The sequence below is a fragment of the Pleurodeles waltl genome, chromosome 3_1 (assembly GCF_031143425.1).
Source record: "Pleurodeles waltl isolate 20211129_DDA chromosome 3_1, aPleWal1.hap1.20221129, whole genome shotgun sequence".
In the NCBI taxonomy this organism is placed as follows: Eukaryota; Metazoa; Chordata; class Amphibia; order Caudata; family Salamandridae; genus Pleurodeles; species Pleurodeles waltl.
In genome coordinates this window covers 786,367,548-786,385,356 of record NC_090440.1, presented here as the reverse complement: position 1 = coordinate 786,385,356, position 17,809 = coordinate 786,367,548, and the positions used below count along the sequence as shown (strand labels likewise).

General features: G+C 43.6%; 1 protein-coding gene across 2 annotated transcripts in view; it reads left to right on the top strand.

Moving 5' to 3' along the window:
* AMPD3 (adenosine monophosphate deaminase 3) overlaps nucleotides 1–17,809 on the top strand; it is a 101,517-nt gene that overhangs the window by 40,198 nt on the left and 43,510 nt on the right. For both annotated transcript variants that reach the window (XM_069223619.1, XM_069223618.1), the window contains exons 6-9: nucleotides 815–944; nucleotides 9,971–10,165; nucleotides 11,594–11,725; nucleotides 15,147–15,310. In XM_069223619.1, coding sequence (XP_069079720.1) covers nucleotides 815–944; nucleotides 9,971–10,165; nucleotides 11,594–11,725; nucleotides 15,147–15,310 — 621 coding nt within the window. The remainder of the gene's footprint in view (nucleotides 1–814; nucleotides 945–9,970; nucleotides 10,166–11,593; nucleotides 11,726–15,146; nucleotides 15,311–17,809) is intronic.

Genomic DNA, 17,809 nt, shown 5'->3' with positions numbered 1-17,809 from the left:
CTAATTCGGCATTCTAGTGCATATACTGTGTATATTATTTACATCCTAAGGGATTATAGCCTCTAAGGTATTTTGGGCATTTGTTTCACCAAAATAAAGTACCTTTATTTTTGTAATACTGAGTATTTTCTTCCATGTGTGTGAGTACTCTGTGACTACAGTGGTATTGCATGAGCTTTACATGTCTCCTAGTTCGGCCTTGGCTGCCCATCCACACTACCCCTAGAGAGCCTGACTTTTAGACACTGACTACATTTCACTAATAAGGGATAACTGGGCGTGGTATAAGGGGTAAGTACCTCAGGTACCCACTACAAACCAGGCCAGCCTCCTATACCTTGGCTGAAGAAGGATAGCATAGAGCTTCAGTGATAAGATAAATGTACAGACTCACCCTAGAACTTTGATTGTAGTCGTTCATGTCATGCCTCATTATTTCATTCAGTCTTGGTAAAAACATCCCTAATATCTTTTTTGCTATTAAATGGTAGCTTAACGTATTTAAAAAATAGCATGGTGATGACTTGGGTTGCAATTATTATATACAATGACCTTCAAATCCTCCCCATAAGACTTCTAAGACAGCCATCAAGTTATACGTGTAGCCATTAAGAATAATTGCAGCACCGTCACAAGCTGGTGGACATTTACTTATAATTAGACATAGAATATGGGACACCATTTTGTAAAAAAAATCTGCACCTCTGAAATCAGTAGTGGTGCAACAGAGCAATCATAAGTGTGCATTTGTATGGAACTCATTTTTCCTATGTGTGTTCATTATTCAAGGTGGCCTTTGGATTTTGTTTTGCAGAAAAACTTATTGTCACCGCCGGCTGAACTTCCTAGGATCAAAGTTCAAGCTCCATGAGATGCTGAATGAAATGTCAGAACTAAAAGAGTTGAAGTGCGTTCCCCATCGGGATTTCTATAATGTCAGAAAGGTATGGTATGTCGAAGATTGATTGATAATATTGTTGTTATGGTGGAAGTTTACCAACTGCTGAGATATGATTTTGCAGCTTACCAGAGGAAAGGGATAGCTCCATGACTTGGCACTGCTTGGAAGTCAGTAGTAAAATGTTGGAGGGTGCCTAATACTATGACATCCAGCTAGGGCTTCTGTAGCCATGCTGCCAATAGCCCTATGTAAAGGCTTTTAATGGGGCACAACAGAATTTGCGCAATATTCTCCATTTGGTGCACAATGAACTTAAACTTCTTTGAATCATTGCTCCCTTTGCACTGATAAATACGTTTTATCAGGCTTTGAAGCTGAAGAGAACCCATCCAATGTGTTTATTTTAGTGCATTTTGTCCCCATGGGCTAATTATTAATAGAACACTTTGTGATACAAGCTATGCCTGATTTGGGGGAATACTCGTAACACATGTGTTACATTGTGTCTGGTGAGAATTGCAACGTTATATTGTGGATTCATAATTAGTGCAGTATTTTGCTAAGCACCCTGATCACTGGATTTGCACAAGATCTGTCTAGCAAGGAAATAGCTGGCTTTAAATGTGAGACCTTATCAGCTATCTAAAAAGTGAGTCGTACGTGTTCAGAAAGGATTTTCAGTTCAACATAAAGCCATTGGGGGGAATGAATAGTTAAATTATTTCCCACATGGTCTACAAAACATTGACACTGCAACCTTAAGGATGATGTAAAGTGGTAATGGTTCTAAATCATGGGTTAAGTGATATGTCCCATGCCATAATGCATGGCCTGTTGGTGTTTTACACTTCTACACCAGTAGGTAACCACACCTCCAATATAGATTTCAAATTTGAAGTGATACAGCACTTCGAAAAAATCAGAGAGGCTGAGGACTAGTTGGATTGAAGTGTTCATCTAGCATGTGAAGAGACACCTCAGAATAGAATAATACCACAGCAAAGGCCTGTTGTGGGGAGCTAAGTATGGTTGGCTGTAATTGGCTGTGGCTGCTTACTTGTTCTGTCGGGCAGTGTTGATTGGCCAAGTATTTATTGTGGGGACTATGCCAGTCCTTTATCTGTCAAGATAATTATGGATTTTACAAAAATTAAAAATATATCTTATTGCTACGAACAACCCTAAGGGTACATAACGAGGGGGTTTAATACTAGTGATTTCTAGAACAGCATTTTTTTTACAGAGTTAAGTGATGCAGTTGTGAGAGTGGCTAACTATTAGGGAAGTTCCTAGTAGCAAGCATTGGCCTCTAGCTGAGCTGTAAGAATTATTAGAATACATGAGAACTCTCACAGACGTTATTAGAATGTGGGAATACAGCGTTAAAGGCATAGCAAAAAATAGGAATTATGGAATACTAATTGGCGAAGTATACTTTAACAGTAATAACTTGAGTTTTACATTGTACTTGAAATCTAGGGTTTCCAAGGGTTGTAGTAAGAAATTTTACTGTTAATCAAGTCTATGCTACTCAATTAATCGACTATGGAATTTTGAAAGACAGACTAATTCCTGCTGGAATTTTAACCTGTATCATGCAAGTTACATACAGATCTGCCTACTTGGTGCACTGGCCAATTGATGTTTTCAGTTCAGATTTTTGGAGAAATCAAAAGAAGTTTGTTGGCTACAAGGCTCACTGTCTTCTTTTAACATATCTTCATACCGTGCTACTTACTTGCACACGTATATATGCATACATTTATACATACTCATAAAGCCACATACTTAGCTAAGGCAACGAATATTTACATGCATACACAGCATATTGCGTAGCTTAATACATACATAGTATTAGAAATGGGGTCTCTAGTTGGAAGTCGGTTTGCACCCTGTCCAAGTAGGGACCCTCACTCTAGTCAGGATAAGGGAGATACCCGCTCAGATAACCCCTGCTCACCCCCTTGGTAGCTTGGCACGAGCAGTCAGGCTTATCTCAGAAGCAATGTGTAAATCATTTGCACATGACATACAGTAATAAGTGAAAACACTACAAAAGGACACCACACCAGTTTTAGAAAAATAGCCAATATTTATCTATATACAACAAGACCAAATACAATAAAAATCCAACATACAGTAATAAAAATATGAATGCTGCAAGATGTACTTAACAACACAGTTCCTTGAAGTCGATAACTCCACCTGGGGCTATCACGGCGTCGTGAACAACAAAACCAAAAGTTCAGGCTGGCCTCGGCGTCGCGGGCCAGCTACAGTGTCGGGAAGACCCACAAACAGTACCTTGGATTCGCAGGGCGTCGTGATCCTCTCGGTGAGCTCCAGAGAGCGGCGTCACCAGCGTCGCTTCCGGAGTCAGTGCAGGAGTCGTCGGGACCTTCAAGTCACGCACATCGGGAATCGAACTCCGGGCTGATGAAATCAGGTGCGCTGGCGTGGATGGTGTCGGGGCAGTGTTGTGAAGCGGGACGATGCGACGTGCGGTGCCCACAGGTCACGGTGCAGGCAGCGGCTCGGTGATGGCGTCCAGTGGCGTTGGTGAGACCAGGGCTGCGGTGTGAAGCGGGCGGTGCAATGTGCAGTGCCCACAGGTCACGGCGCAGGTAGCAGCGTTGTCGTTGCGGAAGCGCTGTCGTCGGTAGGCCCAAGCCAGCAGTGCGGGATAGGACGGTGCTTCGTGACCTTCACGAGCAGTGTCCACAGGCCACGGTGCAGGCAAGGATGCCTGGTGACGACACTGGAGCCGATGGTGCTGGCGTCGGAGGACCAGGGCTGCGGCGCAGGACGGGACGGTGCTTCGTGCTCCTCACAAGCCGTGTCCACAGGCCACGGCGCAGGCAGCGGCGCCGGTGTCAGCAGGAACAACGTCGTCGGGGAGGCCCAGGCTGCGGTGTGAGCAGGTGACGCCGGAGTGCGGAGCCCACAGGTCACGGTGCGAGCAGCGGCTCAGTGAAGTCGTCCGATGGCGGCGTCAGTGAGACCAGGGTCGCGGAGCGAAGTGGGGCAATGCGACTCCGTGCGGGGTCGGCAGGTCACAGGGCAGGCCAGCGGCGTCGTTGGCAGCGTCGCAGTGGTTTCTCCTCTGGAGCAGCACAAAAGGCACAGTTCCCAGTGCTGCAGGTCGAGGAAGCTGAAGTCTTTGGTGTCCCTGAGACTTCCAACAGGAGGCAAGCTCTACTCCAAGCCCTTGGAGAATTTTCTCAAGCAGGACACACAGCAAAGTTCACCCTTTGCACTCTTTTCAGGCAGAAGCAGCAACTGCAGGCCAGTCCAGCAAAGCAACACAGCAAAGGGACAGTACTCCTCCTTCAGCTCTTCAGCTCTTCTCCTGGGCAGAGGTTCCTCTTGATTCCAGAAAGATTCTCAAAGTCTGGGGTTTTGGGTCTGCTTCTTATACCCAGTTCTGCCTTTGAAGTTTGCAAACTTCAAAGCAAAGTCTCAAGAGTTTGCAAGATCCTTCCTTGTCCAGGCCAGGCCCCATACACTCACCAGGGGGTCGGAGACGGCATTGTGTGAGGGCAGGCACAGTCCTTTCAAGTGTGAGTGACCACTCCTCCCCTCCCCTCCAGCACAGATGGCTAATCAAGATATGCAGGCTACACCCCAGCCCCCTTTGTGTCACTGTCTACAGGAGAGGTGTGAACAGCCCAACTGTCAAACTGACCCAGACAGGGAATCCACAAACAGGCAGAGTCACAGAATGGATTAAGCAAGAAAATGCCTACTTTCTAAAAGTGGCATTTTCAAACGCACAATCTTAAAATCAACTTTACTAAAAGATGTATTTTTAAATTGTGAGCTCAGGGACCCCAAACTCCACATGACCATCCGCTCCCAAAGGGAATCTACACTTTAATCAGATTTAAAGGTAGCCCCCATGTTAACCTATGAGAGGGACAGGCCTTTCAACAGTGAAAAACGAATTTAGCAATATTTCACTGTCAGGACATAGAAAACACATTACTAGATGTCCTACCTTAACCATACACTGCACCCTGCCCTGGGGGCTACCTAGGGCCTACCTTAGGGGTGTCTTACATGTAAGAAAATGGAAGGTTTAGGCCTGGCAAGTGGGTATACTTGCCAAGTCGAAGTTATAGTCAAAACTGCACACACAGACACTGCAGTGGCAGGTCTGAGACATGATTACAGAGCTACTGATGTGGGTGGCACAACCAGTGCTGCAGGCCCACTAGTAGCATTTGATTTATAGGCCCTGGGCACCTCTAGTGCACTTTACTAGGGACTTACTAGTAAATCAAATATGCCAATTATGGATAAACCAGTCCACAGTACAATTTATATGGGGAACACTTGCACTTTAGCACTGATTAGCAGTGGTGAAGTGCTCAGAGACAGTAAACCAGCAAAAACAGAGTCCAAAACCAGGAGGTCATAAGGCAAAAAGACAGGGGAGACACACCAAAAAGCTGCCAGGTCTAACACATAGATACATATATGTATACATACAGAGATTGCTACAAACACTAGCTACGCACATACCTGCACACTTGCATAAATCCCAGCAGTCATACACACATGCCCCGTTTAATAAATTACGTAGCACCTTTTGATCCTCTTCTTATCACTATCCAAAATCCAAAATGTTATAGATCCCTGAAAACACCATGTTGCATTCGCCATTGAGGCTGCAAGAGACTGATTGAGGCAAACACTTTAAAGAGCAGGCGATTCACCCCATGGAAAATTGCTAAAAATCTATTTGTATGATAACCTTACTAGAAAAGCTAGGACAAGGGGTCCCTGCACTGATTTACAGTTAATTTATTTATTATATTTTGGTATATGTTATATGCATTGTCATATTGCCCAGCAGTGCTATATGCCACTCCATATCTAGAGATAATCTATAACAAAGTCCCTTATATTATCACAGGAGCAAGGGACAAGTGCCAAGTTCAATTAATTCCCCAACGCCATGGCGTCTAGCTTCATAATCAGGAAGGGACCTCAACGGTAAAGTAAGGGGTGTTTACTCCCAAAGAACATGCATAAAGCATGTGTCAAAGAACAGCGCATATGTAAAAAATAAAAAAAGTGTAGCTCCTCCTGACTTTCATAGCGTCTTCTTAACACCAAAAGCCACCAATGCTACATAAATCATAAGAACTTTTTTGAAATAAAATAAGAAAACACAATATTTTCTCTGAACTGTATTGGAGATTTTTACTAGATTTTGTTTATTTTAGCAAATCTATTTTGAGGGACTCATATTCATTTATGGAGAACACTGTGTGACTCCATCAAATGTTGCCACTGTACAAAACCAGTATCCCTCATTTTAGTCCATCTTAAGATATTGAGAAAGTGAATTTATTCTTCAGTCAGCAAGCAATAATATCAGAGAAACTGGCTGTCTGCCCTACACTACTCATTTCCTTGTTGGTCAAATGTTTTCACCTTGTTATTTTTCTGTTTTAGCATTCTTAAGTATGGTGTTGCAGCTCCATGTTTATGGTCAAACTGTATATCAAGTGATGGGCCAAAGTCACCTATTGTATTGAGTCTATTGACACAGGAAATGTTTGAGTTAGGATATTATGAGATGACGCTCTGCACTTTCAGTTCCTATTGGGGTAAGATTGAGCCAGTTTAAAAAACATAACATGGGCGAGCAGCCGCTGCCACCAGATATCCATACAATGGAAACCAGAAACAGGTTCTGCATCCTGTTGCCAACATGCCTGCATTGGCTTTTTCATTTGTAGCGCCTTGCTGTGACATCAGCCTCAGGTCAGGCGATAACCAAACAAATAGAAGAAATCATAGCACTGCCAAGTGCAAATACAGGTAAATGGAACCAAGATGGAAAGATAAAACACAAAGGGTGGTTTTATGAATCACTGATCAGGCACTGACACTTTTAAGTATGTTTTAAGTATGGTTTAAGAACTTGCTTAGAGAAGCAGCGAAGCGCTGCCCAGAAAACAGAAGAGAAGATGTACAAATCAAATAAAGAAGTGTTCAGAGGAAAGGGGGACAACTTTTGTACCACTAACAACAGTTGGCAGAAGGGAGTCAGGCGTGAGAGGGTTAAGAAGGGTCAGTGTTTTAAAAGCATGTATTGATTTATTGGTATTTCTAACACACTCCTGTTTGAAAACAGCTGCTTCCAAGCACACTGTGGAAGAGGAGAAAGCAAAGATTATGCAAACATTAGGTGCAAAGGCAAGGGGAAGCTAAAAGACTTTGATGAAGGTGGGAAAAGGGGCAAGTCTTGACAATCATGTTATATTCATCTTGGAGTTTCATCTTCAAGAATCAAGCCTCACTTGTTCTCAATTGTGCTGGAGCAGGGATTACTTGTTGGGTGGAGGTGGGGGAATAGCAATAACTTAAATTAGGCAGCAGTGTGAGCATCAAATGGAACTTATACTGATGCTCTAATTGGATACTTACAGACACAGAGAATAAGCGTCCCCTGCGGTGCCATAGACAATGCTGCTGAATGGTCAGTAAATGGTGGTGGTGGAATCTGGGCGGTGATGTAAAATTGTGCTACATAAATTGTCCAGTGGCCACGTTAAAATAGCCCATTGCGAGGGGCACAACATACTTCACATATCAATGAAGTCCAGCATCTATTGGTACCCACAGTCCAATGGGTGGTGATGCTGCACCATTGTCTTGGGTGACACACTGAGAAGGTACGCCACCAGTGTTTGCTGTTGCAGTTTTCTAGTAGTAGCCTGATGAGTTATTGACTTCTGGTGTTTGTAGCCTTAGGAGTGCAGATACGGTACAGGTAGGGTGACCAGAGGATATTTGCATTCATAGCCAGGCAGTAACACAATATATACGGTATAGTGGTATCTTTGATATACTGTGTCCACAGTGTGTGCTACTCGTGATGTACATTGCTCTGTGAGCTTCCTATTTTTGGGGGGAACATTTTCTATGACAACATTGAAATTAAGATTTAGGAATTTTGAATTTCAAATATTGTCTAGTAGCGTCTCATCAAGCAAGAGTTATTCCTCAGCTTAGTAGCCTGTTCTTTCAAGGCTGGTGGCCATGTTTGAATGTGCCTCTTTTTGGAAATAGAGAAGCACCACAGACATCCCCCATTCTGGAATGAGGTTAATGAGTGCTACTGTGGTTTGATGATAAATAGTTAGCCTCACTATTGAAAAGAAGGGATTTATTCCACCCCTAGAGCTACCTCAGCTGTTTACCACACCAAGGGCAAAAAGCAAATAAGTCAGTTGTTGGTAATGTCACAGTTTCACCTGATTGTAGGTATGGGAAGGGTGAGTATCAGCTCACTGAAAGGTCTGAACCTTCATTCATGTCACTCATAATTCAGTCATTCTGCCCGGCTGCGGCCTAGGAGGTTTGTAGAAGGCAGAATGAATGACATGATAATTTACGAAAGGGTTATAAAAGAATGATGAAGGATGAAGAAAAATGATCAACTGAATATGCAAGAAGAAGTGGCGACTGGGTTTTAAACAAATAGCAACCATAGATTGAACATAAAAGACATGTAGAAGTGTGGAACTATACAAGATGCAAATGATTGGCTCTTGGACCAGAAGAGAGTGTAGAAAAAAGGATACAGGGAGTACTATAGAGCAAATAAAGCACTAGAGCTAAGCAACTGTCCTTAGGATAGTAAATCCGACTTATGTGATGTGGAATAGGAGATTATTGCAGATCACACATTCCTCATGCACAAGCAGATCATTATGTAAAAACATATTTTATCCTAATGTATGTGGACCTATATGCTGTGGGCACTTTTTATTCCCATAACAACCACGTTAGCACCAAGTGGGAGTACTTCTAGTGCAATAAATGGGTATTTAGAGCAGTGGCGACTGACACAAATTAAAATTGGAGGGGTGGGTGGAGAGGGCACAAAGGGACCGCGGGGTGGGGTTAATAATAAAAAAAAAACACTTACCTGGTGCTTCCTACCGTCTCCCAATGCTCTGCTTCCTGGTCCCAGCAGTGACTGGGACAGCATCAGACTCCCTGTGCAATCCTCGCGGTGCTTTCATGTGATTACCAAGCCTGAGAGCAACACAGCAATTGGCCTGAGTTTGCTGCTCGCTCAGGCACGGGGAGTCTGTGCTTTTTCTCCAACATGGCTGTGCAGTACAGCTGGGTTGGAGAAACCTAACTGTCCATGTCTGTTTGGCTCACCTAGAATGGCTGGCCAAACTGACTTGCTCATTTAAGTGCACACCACTAATCCATTCTGCCCCCCTCATGGCCCAGCCCCGAACTCCCTGCACATGCTGTCTCAGCCAGCAGCTGAAAAATAAAATAATTATAAAATATCGTTCTATTTTTTAGGTGCTTGCTCTGAGCCAGTGGTGGCGATGCTCCTCCACCATTGCGCAGGAGCCACCACTAATTTAGAGGGGTCAACAGCAGAGGTATAACTTCTGCTGCATATTGGTGCCACACATACTGCTACTGAATGGTCATTACTACCAACACTGTGTTTGTTCACGGGAGGAGTCTTTGCCAAATCAATTACCATTACTACGCTGTATCAGGGCACTCCGCAGGGGTATGAATCTCTTTTCAAAGAAAACTATAATCTTATTTGACACAGTATTGAAGCAATGATTATCAAGGGATGCTGAGACATCAGAATGCTAGTGACGCTTGTGAGATGAACATTTCCTCAATCATAATTGCATTTCGTAGTCAAAAAACAGGATGGTTAAACAAGCCAACCAGCATTCCTGAGGTGTGTTTACATTCCCCGTGACCTTGCATCACTACAGGCAGGTGATCAACAATCAGGACAGGACCTGACAAACCTGTAGTTGGCATTGAAAAAATCTGTACTTTGCTAGATTAGTATAACACATACATTGCATTTATTGGAAGTAATGTTTTACTTCCTGATGTTGAGAGGTATAATTGTACGGCAACTCATTTGAGGGAAAAGTTCTTGGCTGCACACAAGGAAACTTACATTGAGTACAAACTATACAGTACACCGACACAGTGCAGCTCAGCAAAGGGAGATATAAGCCGAAGAAGTAATGGCTAAGGTTCTGTTTGCAGGTTGACACCCACATCCATGCAGCCGCGTGCATGAACCAAAAGCACCTCCTGCGCTTCATTAAGCACACCCACCGCACCGAAGCCGACAGGGTTGTGGTAGAGAAGAATGGCAAGAAGATGACCCTGAAGGAGATGTTTGAAAGTCTTCACATGGATCCCTACGACCTGACTGTAGACTCGCTGGATGTCCATGCTGTAAGTACTGCCCGCCATCTTGTTATCCAAATACTGGGAGTACAGTACCTACGAGGGATTCCTTCATGTACTGGAGGAGGGTTTAAAACTCGAGAGAATTATAACCAAAGGTTTAAAAATCATTTCTACTGTTTCCTGGGTGACACCAAATAATGGCAAGTGAGAGAAGCGGACCTTACTAGCACTTAGTGAGGGAATTGTATATGCATCATGCAACCATCCCCCTCATAGGCATGGCTTTGCTTCTGGGGCATTATGAACCTTACTAGTTTGTCCTGAAAAGAATACAAATGCAGTTCCTAAGGAGGTCTGAGCATTTTAAGACATAATAGGTGGTAGCATTACATTTAGAGTCTGTTTTGCCCTTGGGGCAGGCAATGCCCAATATCCTGATACAATGCCGTCCCTGATTTTCCCATGGATCCATCAGGTCCTCTCTGGTTGTCAACAAATAGATCAAAGAGTCCAACAGAAAAATCGTAAAAATCGTATGTATGTGAAATATATGTGAAAAGGTTTTAGAATGTTTTGCTAATGCTCCATACCCAAGCTGAAATTAGCCATTAAGATTCTTGTTTAACTGAGCACAATATTTATTTTAACAATGCACCTGTGTGATGGGGAAATGAGAGATATATGAAACCATTGCCAGGGAAGGTCAGTGCCCCTAAAGCAAATAGACTGATGTGGTTTAAGGGGGAACAGAAGTTGACAGCCCTCGGATAATTGGAAATATACAGCAGAACTTCAAGGTTACAGAAGAGCTGTGTTAAAATCATAATCCACGGATAAAAGACCCAGCGCTATGTCACGGAGCCATTTACTAACACAATCCTAGTGATGCCTTTAAAGCAGATCATGTAGTCACATGCAGTCTCTAACCATGAAATCAGAACACATCCTTCTTACCAAGAAGCCTCTGCTTCCTAGAACTAAACTAGCCCAGCTGTGGATTCAAGGAGCAGGCATCTAAAGACCACTGTCCAGATCGATATGTAAAACAATCGAACTCCAATGAAGTAAGAAACAAAGAAAAGTGTATTGTTAAAACATTTGGCTGAATGTAGGATAAAGAGATAAAATAAATGTGGAAACTGCAAGAAGAGGTCACCTACGTGATAACATGTAGGCTTTTTGCTCTCTCATTTATCACTGCTGTATCCATTATAAATCTGTCAAATAACATGTTGGTTGGTTAAGGCAGCATGAGCCTAGTAGGGTCTGGCTCTGAGGGGGATGGGGGGAAGGGGGGTGTGTGTGTGTCTTTGTGTGTGAGGAGAGAAGCTGAAGGTAATTGTTGTGACCCAGGTAACCCTCTCGCCTCTATCAAGCTCAGTAGCATACCTACAGCCACCTCCATTTACACCAAGAAATACTTTCAGCCACAATGAAAGAACATGGAGTTACCAAATCTTTTCTTCACTATAGGGCCGTCAGACATTTCATCGATTTGATAAGTTTAATGCCAAATACAACCCAGTTGGTGCCAGTGAGCTGAGGGATCTGTACTTGAAAACAGAGAACTACCTCAATGGTGAATACTTTGCTCGTATTATCAAGGTAAATATGTTTCTGCCGGTTTGTACCAATTACGTATCTTACGTGAGACTTTCTAATTCAGTTGCCTTACAGAAATGTAATAATGCCTAACTGCCACTTACCACTATCTCTCGTGACAGGAATACCCACCTCTGCCTTTCATCTTTCTGTCTGAATGCCAATTTCCCAGTTGTGTGAGGTCTGTGAAGGCCCACTTCTCTGTTGTGAAATGAATACCCACATTCCACTCATCTCTGATTGCCCTTTGATACGCAAGTGCCCTCGTTCTCATTGTCTCGAGTAAAATAAATGTAAACTGTCCACTTGCTGGTAATACATTCCTACTTCCTCCTTGTGTTTGGTCAAAGGTTTGTCTGACTTCTGCTTGCCTGCTGTGACATGAGAAGTCAGTTTTGTATGGGTCTGCTTTCAGAAGCAAGTGCACTTTACATACACTTCTTGCTTGTTTGTTGAGAACTGTATTCCACGTGTGGCTTAATTATGACTTTTGGCGGTCTGACTGTCGGACTGCCGATACAGTGGTTGCCAAGCTGGCAGCCTCCCGACCTCCATAATGTGAGTTTCCTGCCGGGCTGGGCGGTGGAAAAAGTATGGCTATATTAGCTTATGCTTTCAGGGAGAGCCAAAGCTAATGCCACCGGACTGTCTGTGCCAGCAGTGCACTCAGATTGTGCAGACAGTGCGCTGCCCAGGACAAGCACATAGGCAGGACAGGGGCCCCCCGTTACCCCATCTCTGCCTTTCCACCATCATTTTCATGGTGGTGACTCCTCTATGAAAAGGCTGCTGGAAAGGCAAGTTGTGATCAGCACATCGGTGCCAACATCGCATCCATGATCCTGGTGGTGGCGGCGGTCTTCTGGTGGTCGAACTGCCAGCATTGTAGTCTGGCGGTCGGACGGCCAAGATTCCGCTGGTCGGACCGCCACCACAGGTATGGCAGTCACAGGACCGCTGTACTCGTAATGAGGCCCCTGGTGTTTTTTTAAGTGAATGCTGCATTCCTACCTTTCTTTCTAATATCAGTATCTATAGCCTCTCTTCTAAATATGCAAAAAACTGTCTATATATTTCTGAGTAGCAGTTAGCATTAGAACATATTGCACATAAAATATTGGCTTGCTATCAGGAAGATGACACTCAAAATCATGTACACCATTTCAAGCATGGCTATGTACCTTCACAGTGATGTTCCCCACGCATTGTGAGCACGGAGTGATTCAGTCTCCAGTCTAAAATGTGTATTACATGCAGTGATTTCTTAATGCGATTAATATTATGTGAACAGCTTGGTAGGAGCCACGCTTCCACTGACACACTTTGTATTCAGATTACCTGCAGTTATTTTCGGGAAAGTGTAAATGTTTCTGAAATGCACTTACGAAAAGTAGCACCAACAACTATGACAATTAAAATGAAGTAACAAACGAATACAATAATGTAAAATGTGACTCACACCATAACTCTAGGTTTCAGATAAGCAGTCCCAGACAAATCTACTAGCTATAGATGGTCTCACTACTCACAAGGAATGTAGACTCCCTGATCTCAGCAGATTTCTCAATGACTCAGCAAGGAGGAAATGGGAAGGATTGTCAACAAAAAGAAGTCTAATTCAGGGAAACATATTCCATTCTCATTGGCAATGACAACGACTGTACCACAATAATAGCATCAGGTTGATTACTGCAATCAGTGTTCCATTCGTAATTTGGTGACACCCTTGAAGTGATGTGTAGTGTGCCATGGTTTCGTGCCAGGGACATTGAAATACACACGTGATGCCCGGACTGTTAAGGATGTTTATGTAAAAGACCAATTATCCTTGGTGAATGCAACAAAACAACAAGATTCATTTGGTGGCGCGTTCTGTTATTCGTGGGGTGTTTATTAGGAACTATGCATCCAATGTACCTGAAGCCCTTGGTGGGATCCAGTGCCTTTGTGGTGACAAGACTTGCGCCACCAAAGTAATGCCGATGCATGCAGCTGCACATATTGTCGGTGAATTAATTATGCTGAAGTCATCTTCAACCCCAGAAAAGCAGAAAGAATCTCTCTCCCATCTCGCACTCTGTCAAATTTCTCTGGTGATTGAAAAGACCTGTTACAGCTCCTGTGCACACTGTGTTGCTGCTCGTTAGACTCATTTATTGCAATTAATGTTGTAAGTGTTTATTGGGCTCTTTGATTAGGCAGTTAGCCGCTGATGAGGATGAACATCTGCAGCACAATGTGCTCCTTTCAGGCTGTTGAATTCATACTGTGCAGGTTCTTTAGTTTTTCCACTTTCTGATATTCTATGTTTTTATGATGACAATGCATTTACTCAACCTCTTGCTCGCTTTCCTCCTTGAATAGCTAAGCCTTGCCCCTTCGATCTTTGGATTTCTTGGCGTTAACATTAGTCACGTGCACCATGCTCTCCTTTTGTAATGGTCTCGCCTAAATGCAGAAGCCTTTAGAATAAACCCAACATGGTGGAAAACAGGCCTCTGTTGTCCTCTCACGGAGACAGGATTCAATAGCTGCATGCCTCACTGTCATTGCCCTACTTAACTGTGTCAAACAGTTGTAAATGGTCTGCTTTGCCCTTAGTCCAGCCACAAGCATTCACGATTTTCATCTGATCCCTCTCGGACTAGTTCCTTATTGCTTAGGTATGGGCTGATGTTGACAGCTTGGCATAGTTGTCATGTTCCCTCAAGCCCCACTGCCCCAGTACTCTGCTATTATTGGCAAAGTGATCATTTTCAATCTTCCAACCCAACTTCCATCTCTTTATAGATGGCACTCACAGAGGACTCCACTATCAAAAAGAATGCCCCTGGACGAATATAATTTGTCTCTGACGTCAGAGTGTTTCTCTTAAAGTGACCAGCTCTCTCAATATCATCACGGCCTGCGCTTCATGAGACAACCTACTGCGCTCTGTGTGTTGTAGTCTTGCTTTACTTCCATTGACCTAATTAGATTAACACACCCTACAGCAATGACTGGAATCATGGAAGCAGACTCCACCATGACAGGGCGTGAGATGGTCGCTCTAGTTTCTCTGTTTATAATCTCAGACAGCAGGTGCATTGCTAATGCATTCGCTATTGGCCTCATTGGGTTTTGCAGTGCTCATTAATTGTGAGCAGGACCAGACACTTTAGGGAACCCGTAATGCAATCATGATGCTTGTTAATGCTCCTTTCCAATGTTGGCAACTACAGTAAACAGCACTCTTCCATTAGGAGTTTCATATGGGCAGAGGCAGCCAGTAACCCACTTTGTTCATTACAACACCCGCAGTAGAGCTCCATGGTTATCTCATCTGTCAAGTATGTGGCAAACCAGCTGCAGTGGGGCCAGTGCTAAGCATACGCTGTCTTCCTGCCCCTTCCGTTCTATTAACTGATCTATTATGTTCACACAGGAGGTGGGAAAGGAGCTGGAAGAAAGTAAATACCAGTACACAGAACCACGGTTGTCTATCTACGGACGTTCGTCGAATGAGTGGGACATTCTGGCCAAATGGTTCATCAATCAAAAGGTCTATTCCCCCAACATGCGATGGGTCATTCAAGTTCCAAGAATCTTGTAAGTATCGGGAGGCATGAACTACAAAGTGTCATTGAAATTATTCAGAAGTAGTCCATTTCATGGGTGTTTTTGTTTTTCCTACCGGTTCTTCCTGTTTCCTATCACTTATTTCATGGAAATTGTTTGGCTTTCTTGTGCCGTTTTCACCTCTTCCCCCTTACGTCCTTGTGGACTACTGAGAAAAAAAGGATGTGCATTCACTGGCAAAAACAAGAATAGATATTGTAACACAACATGGAGCTAAAATAAAAATATACCTAATTACAGCAGCTGAGCTCAATTCTATAGTGCTGCGTCACAAAAACACTATAGTACGAGAGTACACTTTTTGGTGCAGTTGGACCTCTGACCTTATGGCTTTACTCGCACATTTTGATGGCTCTGTTCAGATCAGTGGCTCCCGTTAAATAGATATTTTTCTCATCCCAGGAGGAATCCTTCATACAAAATGTATAAATATAGGCCCATATTTATACTTTTTGACGCACAACTGCGCCAACGCAGTTGTGCGTCAAAAATGTTACCGTCGGCTAACGCCATTCCAACGCGCCATGCGGGCGCCTTTTTTATGGAATGACGTTAGCCGGCGCTGCGGACTGGTGTGCGTAAAAAAAAATGACTTACACCAGGCAGCGCCGGCGTATGGGGGTTGTGCGTCCAAAAATGGGGCAAGTCAGGTCTGAGGCAAAATTCAGGCCTCAAACCGGATTTGCGCCATTTTTTTTGACGCCCAACCTCCATTGACCTGACTCCTGTCTTAGCAAAGACAGGAGTCATGCCCCCTTGCCCAATGGCCATGCCCAGGGGACCTTTGTCCCCTGGGCATGGCCATTGGGCATAGTGGCATGTAGGGGGCCCAAATCAGGCCCCCCTATGCCACAAAAAAAATCTGAAAATAATACTTACCCGAACTTACCTTTACTTCCCTGGGATGGGTCCCTCCATCCTTGGGTGTCCTCCTGGGGTGGGCAAGGGTGGCAGGAGGTGTCCCTGGGGGCAGGGGAGGGCACCTCTGGGCTCCTTCCGAGCCCACAGGTCCCTTAACGCCTGCCCTGACCCAGGCGTTAAAAAACGGCGCCCATCAGGCTGTGTGTTGTTTTTTAAGGCCCACCCCCTCCTGTGCGTCAAAATGACGTCAGAGTATAAATATGGGGCACAGGCCTTAAAGTCATTTTTTGGAAGGGAACGCCTACCTTGCATATAATTAACGCAAGGCTGGTTCCCCCTTCCAAAAAATGACGCACATGGTGGAATTTTGACGCCCGCGGGGTCGGACGTCAAAGTATAAATATGGGGCAGGGTTTGCGCTGATTGTGCGTCAAAATTTTTGACGCACATTTGGCGCAAACAGAGTATAAATATGCCCCATAATGTTTTTGGTTCCTTAGATTTGAAAGTACAAAGCTGTGTTCTTTCACTCAAAACGAGAATAGAGGTGATTGTGTATGACCCAGTGGCTTATTTGCAAACTGTGTGCTTGGGCATCCAAAGCCACATCCAGCCCCGGCCATGTTCACGTTGGTGATCCTGCGGCACGACACCTTACTTCATTGTGCCTCATTTTCATTATCTACCAAACTTGGAAACACCTAGAATTGGTTCAATTGAAAGACTGCACTAAATTGATATCACTCATGTGTGGCTTAATAGGCCACCATGTTTTCCGGTATATAATACAGATATAGGTTTTCTGTGTAAGGGAAACCATAAACTAAATTGTCGCTTAGTTCACTCTTGGAATCACTGGTGCGACATTCTGAGGAGTATTCTTTTTAAGAACCCTCTTTTTTGTTTAGGTATTATGAACTATAAAAATATTACTCAATTCGGTATGGCATCTAATATATGTTATGCAAACAGAAGAGTAAAAATGCCATATTCCTACATAACATGTTGCATGTTCTGCATTCCATTCCATACAATGGCGTGACCTTGCTTGTGCTTTTCCTCTCAGGGCTTGGTCATACTTCTGTCTCTGACTGTAGCTCTTCACTGCCTATGAACTGACTGCCATATACAGACCTTCAGTCCACAGAACATACCTTTAGACCTCTCTGCAACCCTGTCTGATAAGACATTTACATTTTCCATAATATGTGTAAATCTCTACTACATAAACAAGGGTCCCATAGTCTCAAATTAAATTACCAAGAAATTCCTAACCATGAATTAGAGGTCCAGGCTAGGAGTTAAAGGATACGAAGTCACCTTTGGAGGTATGTGGGGTGTGAAGTGTTTATAAGTAATGAAGTCAAGGCAGTGGACTTCAATATTTTCACAGAAATATAGAAAATGGCATAAACCCAGTCTCAAAAGTTTTTATGTTGTATGGACTTGATGAGTTATAGTGAAATAGGGTGGTTTTTAGCTCTTTAACCACCAACTCAGTTCATTTTGTGTATTTATGGAAGTAATTTCAATTGAATAAGAGAACTACAAGCACTGGAAAAAGTGGAACAGTTAAAAAAAGATTTGCTTATAAATGCTGAACTGATG